Below are 9,074 nucleotides of genomic sequence, written 5' to 3'. Positions count from 1 at the left end.
TATATTAAAAGAGAAAAGGGTCACTTATGCCGTAACTATCCGATCCAATTATAAAACACATATACGACCATCTTTTAAATGGTTCAATTATGCCCCTAATCCGACTCATATATGTGTGAATTATTTTGTTATTTACATCATCATCGCCTGCTGCAGCTTGTAGTTGTGTCTGTAACGTTGTTGCGGTGAATTCCTCTGCTCTAGCCCTTGCCTGCCAGGTTTGCGCCTCCAGCTCTGCGTTGCGCCAAAACTCTTTACAAACCTCGACTTCCTTTTCCTTTAGTTGTCGTGCCATTGATTCCTCGGCGGTTTCAATTAGAGCACGATAGTGTTCGCCATTTAAATGGTTCAATTATGCCCTAATCCGACCCATATTAAAAAAAAGGGTCGGGTTGTATAGATAATTTAAAAGACGGGTCGTATATGTGTTCTAAAAGTAGGTCGGATAGTTAGGGCCATAAAAGACCCCTTTCACTTTAAATATAAATGTCAAATAATAATATATAAAAATGATGTGGAAAATCAATTTGGCATTTAAAGAAAAGTAAAATGAGTTAGATATTTCGAATTGACCAACTAACACCCATAAGGGCATATGTAGACCAAAAGTTTGGACGCGAGGGTATAAATTGACCAAACTTTAAACGGGGTATATCTAGTCCTTTCTAATAGTTTAGGGGCATATTTAACCCTTTTTCCTTGAATATAAATGTCAAGTGATAATACATAAAAATGACGTGAAAAATCCATTTGACATTTAAATAAAATTAAAAAGAGTTGGATATTCCGAGTTAGCCAACTAACGCCCAAAAGGGCATATGTAGACCAAAAGTTGAACGACGAGGGTACAAGTGAACCGAACTTTAAACGAAGGGTATATCTAAACCTTTTCAAATAGTTTAGGGGCATATTTGACCCTTCTCCCGACTCAAAAAGAGAACCAAGTTATATGAAGCAAGGTTGCAAGTAAAATATGACAGCAAAACATAAAACAAATACTAGTAAATTATAAGACCAGGAGAATAGAAAAGCCCAATTACATCAGCCAAATAGCATTCTTAAGAAATTTGGCACAGTTATCTCCCCAACATTAATGATGTGTCACTTCATAATCCTTGATTTTCATCCATAAAGAAACCAATCATTTCTTCATTAAAACCAAAAGAATAAAAAGAAACATTTCACACTGCATTTGTAGATCCAGAGAGATGAGTCAAGGTTCCAAAATTAGTGATTGCTATTCATGCGTGTGCTTGATGGGATTTGTGCACACTAGCAAATCTAACCTCCTACATTGTCATACAGCAAGAAAAATTGTACTAAAGCATACAGAACTGAGATTTCTCCCTAGGAAGAAACGACAATATCACAAAACTATTAAGCACCAAAATTTTATAATTCTAGTGTCTTCACTCATCATCATCCTCATCCTCATCATTTCCAGCAGCTGAATTCAAAGCATTCAGTCTTTCAATCAACTTAGCCTTTCTTTCCTCATAAGTCAGCTTCTTCAGATTGTACCTGTAACAGAAGCCCAAAGATAGCATAAAATAAAAAGACAACATAGAAGTGAATAAGTTGAAATGGCTGATAATCAGCATTCTAATTCGTCTTGCCCACTAACACTACATATAATATAATTAGACACTGATAATCAGTTAACATGATATATGGCACTACAGAATTGATGAGATTCACTAGAACAAAGTTAAAAAGGGCCCCGTGTTCAAATAACATAAACAGGAAATATAGATCCTTCAAGCACACAGGAAACAAAACTAATGTGCCTGAGGACTTAAAAACACCTGACATTTGTGCACTTCGTTACATTTTTTTCAAGTACAACTTACTTCTTTTCACTAAATATAAACAAAAAATAGCTCATAAGGTTGAACAAACTAAATGTAATATCAGACCTCTTGTGCTTCTTGGGAGGCTGCTTCTCAGATTTCTTTGGGCTTGGTTCGGCACGTATGGCAGCATGAACCTTCTTGTACATCTCTTCAAGATTATCAGCCTCAAGACCCCGCTTAATGTACCCACTAAAGTGAGACAGATATTTCTCAGGTTCATCTTCGATCAAAGTCTGACAACACACAACTTCAACATTTTAGAGATGGACAATAGAAAGACACCAGAACCTATCAAAGATGAACCTCACTAATCCAGATTAGCACAAAATATTGTCCATGGATTTTGTAACCAAAAAACTATTCAAATATAATCCTTTTTGTTTCACCTTCATATATGTTGCAACATGGCCACCATATATATACTTGCGGTGAACCTCAGCATCAAGTTGCTTGGAATCTTTGCTGAATCCAGCAAACCTCTTCTCACCATGAGGAATATCAAGTCCACCATCCAATGCACCCTGGACAGAAGCAGAGAATAGACAATGTGTATAGAATGAATAATCAGTGACATGGATAGACAAATCCTTCAGAGACAGGCTCACTACAAGAGGAAAAAAGACTTGCAGTAGAAGGCCATCAAACAGACCAACTAATCCAGCAGTATCTAAATTGATAATCAAGAACTCTTTAATTTCCAAAACAAAAATTGCAACCACGGTTTGTAATATCATTTTAGGTGTTTGTGCCAAGTTGAAGCCATTCATTAAAGGTTGAAGGAGGTTGGAAGAAATAAACAAAGGGGCTGTTTCATGAAAAACTAAATCCATTATGGGCTACGAGTAAAAGAGAATGCAGAGCAAAAGTATTAGTTACCTTGAGAGCACCAAACACACGATTTCCAGTAGTAGTTCTAATAAGACCAACATCCAAGAGAGCACGGAAAGGCCTCCTGCTTTCAGCAAGTTCAACTGAGTAATCCTCTCCACTGGCCTGTAAAGATATATAATACCCATTACTAAATAAAAGCTGGTACTACAGACAACAAAACATGATGCACCTTGCGTGATATTGTAGCTGCCACTTACCTCAGGGTTACCTTGATACTCCTCATCCATTTCAAGTTTTTTGAGAACTCGTCTTGCCAAGAGAAGTCCGGTACAGTATGCTAAATTAATATTGACTCAATTAGCACAATTTCAGGTAAGATGAGCGAAGAAGAAGAGGTTATGTAAATACCAGCAGCATAATTTGTGAGTCCAACTTGAAGGCCAAATTGAGGCAGCTCACGAGCATATGCAGAGGCAAGAATCATGTCACCAGCTATGCTAGCAGACACAATTTGCGCAATTATGTCCTTATTAGTCTGAAAAAAGGTTAAGGTAAAGCAACAATATAACACAAGCCATCCTGGGTTACACACTAACAATAACAGGACAGGAAATGCTATATTTTTGAATTGGATAAACTGTCGAAAAGAAATAGAGCGGTAGATCAAAGTTGTTAGGATACAAATCGGACAACAAAACGATATTTTGGAGTGTTGTACTTGTTTTTGTCCTGATTTATCAAGCGATTCCTGGCTCTGTAGTCAGTCTTTCCCTCTGCACAATAGAATAGAATAAATTGCACAGAAAGGAGGTGTATGTGATAGTGAAAAATATAATAATGGATAAACAACAACACCTCTCCTTCTCTTGAATTTAACCTGGAAACGCTTAAAGTAAGCCCTAGTCTTCTGGACTTTGATGAATGCCTGCACAAAATACAATTTTATATTAGCACAAGTGCTTAGCAGTGAGTAGACAACACCAGAGAATTAAAGCATCGAAAATGGGAAAGCAGTGTACGCTATTACCATTGTTGGTTGCTTGTGAATTAGCCCCCGACGGCGGTAGGGGAATGAGGAGACGCTGTTTGTGAAGACAACAATTACTGCTGCCTCAAATACCTAAACAAAAACCCTACTCCATCCATCCATCCATCCATGCTCATAATATATGTTTAGACTTTATTACCCTTCCACCCATTACCCCTTCTCATTTTAATTTCCCTTTCTTTTAAAACAAAACTAGAAGATAATCTTATTTAAATAATAATGGATATTTAATACATAAACATGTCCCTTAATTTGGAGAAAAGACATAAATTAATCATTAAAGTTGTCTCAAATTTTTTAAAAAATATTTTAACTTTATAACTGTCATATTATCCTCATTAAACAATTATAAACTGGTATTATTGTATTATTTTTCTATCAGCCCCCAAATTTTATGAAGCAACTGTGTTCACACATCAATTAATACATGACACGTGTTAATTTAATTTAAAATATATATTTTTTTCATTTTAAGTTTTTTTTTGTTTCTCTCTCTTACTTTTTGAATTTTAATTTTGACTTATTTTAAATTTCATTTCATCTTTCACCTTTCTTCATTCTCTTTTTTTTAATCACCTACTACCCCTCATGTCAAATTGAATCTCACTCCCATTTTTTTTCTTTTCTTTTTCTTCATTTATTTATACTTTACTAAATTATTGATAACAAAATTAATTTTTTTCTAAATAATTTAAAATTTTGAAGTATCATCAACTTCTCATTTTCATATAAATCCAAAATTAGAATCATAATTTTAAAAAAATAAATTGATTTTTGAAAATTGAATGAATTTAATTGAAATCGGATAAAACAAAAACTATATGATACTCCCTAATCATCTCATTATTTTGGCTCATTTTCATATAATTTCAAAACTAGAAATGATAATTTTGAAAGAATCATAATTCTCCGAAATTTGAAAAAGTTTAATTGAAATTTGAATTAAAAAAAAACTAAATAATATCTACTAATCACCTTGAAATTTAATGTGCTTATCAAATTGTTCGAATGTAATATAATGTTTAGATATAGTTTTAAATTAAAAAGATAGTTAAAGTAATAGTAGTAAAAAAGGAAGATGAAATTGTGATAAAAAGTGACATTTAAAGTGAGGAGCTTCAATTAAGATGAAAATGATTTTTTGAAAAAAGAACGAAGAAAGAAAAAGAAAAAATAATAAGAAGAAAAAGTTAAGAAAATAAGAAAAACAAGAAAATGTATTTTATAGCAATATACTTGCAAAAATAGAATTATATTCGTTTTTTTTTCACGCTCTTTAAGAGAGTGCATACACTCTCCATGTCATGTGGACAATAATCGATGTAATAATATCAGTTCAAAATTGTTTAGGGGGGTAATAGGACGCATGCATAGTTTAGGTGTCTTTTTGAAAATTCAGAACAACTTCAGGTGTCACATTGTCTTTTCTCCTTAATTTGACACCAACTAACAACTATCACCAATAGTTTTAGGTGTGCACAACTATATATTTAAACTTATATACAATTTAACAAATGACTTGGCACCTTACATGGCAATTTTGTGGTGTACATGACATCCTACGTGTATTATGTCATGTACGACACGTGTGTGTATGAGTAAAATTTTATTTAAATTTAAGTGCATATTTATGTACTCAAAGTTGAAGAGTTGTCGCTAAAACCAAGTTAAGGGTCATGTGGAATACTTGTCACGATCTTAAGTTTGTTTACTTTTTAACCAAAATTAGAAAAATTGTTGTAATAAATTTAAAAAAAAATTCTCGAATATATCACTATTTTGATTATTTTCATCAACCAAAGGCTACAGAAAATTCATCGTTTCCAACATCACTTCTTTAAACCATTTAGCAGTTTTTACCTTAGGAATTAATTGCACCAACATTTTACATATTCAATACAAATAAAAACATATGATATGTTATCTCTTGTATTGAGATTAACAAATCAGATTTAATAAAAGATGAAAAGAAAAAATAAAAAACTATCCGAGTTCATAGAATTCATTGTGCGTTATCAAGAAATTTAATCCCCTCAAGTATCCGAAATTGCAAATTAATTCCTCCATAGATAAAACGGATTAACAATTAAAGAAGTAGCGATACCTCAAACTTTAATAATTTCAACGAACTCAAAATAACAACAACAAATCACACAAACAAACACGATCAATCGATTTTATTTTGTTAGAAAATGTATGCAATAGAAGAAAAATTTTGATGCAGAAAAATGAGAGAAAGTCTCTCTATTTATAGTCAACATAGGGTAAAGGTAACAAGAAAACAACCTTTAAGAAAAGACAACCCTTCAGGCGAGTCACAACTCTTCATTTCTTGTTCATACCTTTAAAATCTAACAATCTCACACATGAATAGGGAATGACTATTGTTAAAACATATGCATGAAAAAATGTGTGATTCATAAGTAAGAATTGATTGCATCCGGATAACTGAATTTCCCTTTGAACATCACATAGTGAATATATATCGGATATACTCGGTCAATCGATAGATTTGATATCTTTGAACTATCGAGCTTTGGTGTATACCTAGACAACATAAGTCACACAATTAACCCTTGAACTATTTCTGGTTCTCATCATTTTGTTCGATTCATCCATGAACACGTCTTGATTATAAGTGCGTATAATACTGGCCTTACCGGATTCTCCTTGAAGCGGCTTACACTTCACACATACATAGGTTATATCTGAATGTGTTATTTGATTTGATATATCTTGTATCAAACTTAGAAACCATTAAAAGTAGCTAATGTCTATTGACAAGACTTTCCGTTATGCATATTATGACAAGACTTTCCGTTATACATCATGTTTCATGCCCTACCTATTGCAAATTAACTCTCACAGTGTACGCATATTGGAGCTAAAGGTTTGGAATTAAAAATTTTCAAGAAAGTTCGAAGTCATTCAACTTCTTCACCGGGCTTATTTAAAGTGATAAGCCCAGATTCCATAGTAATACATTTTTGTTTTGATGATTTTCAAGAGATTGAACCTCCACAAAAGAGTAAATACATATCTCCTCGTGATTTTACTTTATTTGATTTGGTGATTCAATTTGCATCACTATATTTCCAATACTGTTGAATACTAGTTATAATACAAAATATAGTTTTTTAAGTATGTTTTAAATACTCCAAAACTCTTTTCATTGTCACTCAATAAGTTTAATTGAGATTATTTGTGAACCGACTCAGTTTACTAATAGTACATGTTATATCTGATCGTGTACATGTCATGATATATATCATACTTCTCAATACTCTAGCATAATCCAATTATGAGTCATTTTTGTGTTCATTCTTTTGAAGTACAAAGTTTACATTTATTTGAGTCTTGCCAATATTGAAATCCATATACTGGAACTTGTCAAATACTTTTTCAATTATATCAGTAACTTTAATGTCTTTCATATCAAAGTTACTTTCTAGTAATTTATGTCAGAAATGTCTCAACATGTCATCAACATTAAAACAAACAACAACCTTGTAATTTGAAGTGTCTTTAATGTAAAAACATTTGTCACATTCGTTAATCTTGAATTTATATGTCAACATAGTTTGGTCAAACATAGCATGTCATTATTTGGGCTCTTGTTTTTAGTCTACAAAGTGACTTAACAAGTTCACAAATTTTTTTTCTTTACCAAGAACCATAAAACTCTTGGATTATTCCATGTAAATTTCTTGTTCCAATTATCCATCTTTTTTTTAAAAAAAAAAATTACATTACTTTTGACAAATTTGTTGGTCATATACTGCAACTAGTGCAATTAACATCTTAATTGATGTAATCCTAGTTAGTGGCTATTATGTGTCAAAATAATTAAGACTTTCTTATTGTATAAAGCCTGTGACAGTAAGTCTTGGTTGTATTTGTCAATAGTTTCATCAAATTTCTTTTCCTTTTGTAGATCCACTTTGAACCCAAAAGTTTATTTCCTGGAGGAAGAACAATTATCTCTCAAGTACGGCAGCTAATAATTGAATCTATCTTAGTATTGACAATCTCTTTTTAAAAAAAATGAGCCAAGAGAGGGCACACCTTCTTTAAATTCATGAGACTCATTTTCCATAAGAAATGTTACAAAATTAAACTCGAATGAAGTAATTTTTCCATTAAAATTTACAATGCCTTTGAATCGCTTTATTAAGTACATTCTCCTTTGGTTCGTACCAAGGTCACTTAGACCCTTCACTTAACTATCCAGCGGTTTGGACATATGAACCATAAATTGACATACTTTATTGTTGGTAGCATATCCAATGAACATACAATCCAGAATCTTAGATCCTATTTTGACACGTTTGGGATAGTTTCCTCTTCCATTTCTAATATGGAATAGACTATATTGTAAATTGTTAGATCACTATCTTTCAAGAGTTATTGTTTGTATATACTTTGAGGGGTGACAAACAGTTCTCTACCAGGATACAACACAGCCAAAACAAACAAAACATTTTGTTGCTCCCTTTTGAAAAACAAAAGTTTTTTTAATTTGTTGTCCCCTTTACTAACAAATAAAACTTGAGTTCCTCTTTTTCGAAACATACAAACTTTTTGTTGTTAATTTTTCTATATTGATAGCACCCCCACAAAATTTGTGGTAAATCTGAACTTATAAGTAGGTAGGGGTGTACAAGTCAAACCGAACCGACGAACCAAATCAAACTGAAAAAACACGATGTGGTTTGATTTGATTGGTTTGGCGGTTAAAAAACCCGACCACTCTTGATTTGATATGGTACACACACAAGCCAAAGCAAACCGATGAACCAAATCAAATCGAAAAAATGATGTGGTATGATTTGGTTGGTTTAGCGGTTTAAAAAAATCGATCACTTTTGATTTGATATGGTATTATGTAACACTCCGAAAGTCCTATGAACTAGACTAGATCCTCACCTATCTAATAATGATTTAAATTATGTTTCCAGACCTAGACTAACATATAAGTTTGATTTAGAAATATTAGAACCTAAACGTCAAAGGAAGACCTTGACGGCCGAAAACTAGTGAAATTAAACTAGTAGACGTCCTTGTGTTTTGTGAAGGTTTGGGAGTATAATATGAAGTCTAAAACTTGTGAAAAGACTTTGAATAAATAAAATAATATTTATAGGGTCAAAATGTTTAGTCACGACTCCTCAAGGACCACTCGAAGGGTTCTTGATGAGGACCCAAACATCGGCAAGTAGGCTACGAAAGCAACCTGCGTGCAACCAAGATATGAAGGTCCTTGATCGTCGCGCATGTCACATCCCGCGAGCACACACTAGAAGATATGGCACTCTCGGAGTGAAACCAGCGTACTTGACCTC

At 32.8% G+C, this 9,074-nt stretch overlaps 1 protein-coding gene across 1 annotated transcript; it reads right to left on the bottom strand.

Moving 5' to 3' along the window:
• Positions 1-1,119: 1,119 nt before the first annotated feature.
• Positions 1,120-3,915, bottom strand: LOC101245873 (large ribosomal subunit protein uL18). Its single transcript, XM_004246193.4, has 9 exons — positions 3,712-3,915; positions 3,540-3,609; positions 3,366-3,457; positions 3,093-3,219; positions 2,942-3,021; positions 2,730-2,846; positions 2,240-2,374; positions 1,917-2,086; positions 1,120-1,521 (listed from the first exon to the last, which is right to left on the bottom strand). The coding sequence occupies exons 1-9, from the start codon at positions 3,712-3,714 to the stop codon at positions 1,410-1,412; spliced, it is 906 nt and encodes a 301-aa protein (XP_004246241.1). The 5' UTR covers positions 3,715-3,915; the 3' UTR covers positions 1,120-1,409.
• Positions 3,916-9,074: the final 5,159 nt, after the last annotated feature.

Source organism: Solanum lycopersicum, chromosome 9 (assembly GCF_036512215.1).
Source record: "Solanum lycopersicum chromosome 9, SLM_r2.1".
NCBI classification, from domain to species: domain Eukaryota; kingdom Viridiplantae; phylum Streptophyta; class Magnoliopsida; order Solanales; family Solanaceae; genus Solanum; species Solanum lycopersicum.
Note: the sequence above shows the minus strand (reverse complement) of the source record. Positions and strands in the feature narration are given on the sequence as shown.

Coding starts and splice junctions, on each gene's coding strand:
- LOC101245873 (XM_004246193.4), bottom strand. Junction 3,220..3,365: donor ATCGTTTTGTTGTCCGATTT/GTATCCTAACAA, acceptor ACCTTTTTTCAG/ACTAATAAGGACATAATTGC. Junction 3,022..3,092: donor ACTCACAAATTATGCTGCTG/GTATTTACATAA, acceptor ATATTAATTTAG/CATACTGTACCGGACTTCTC.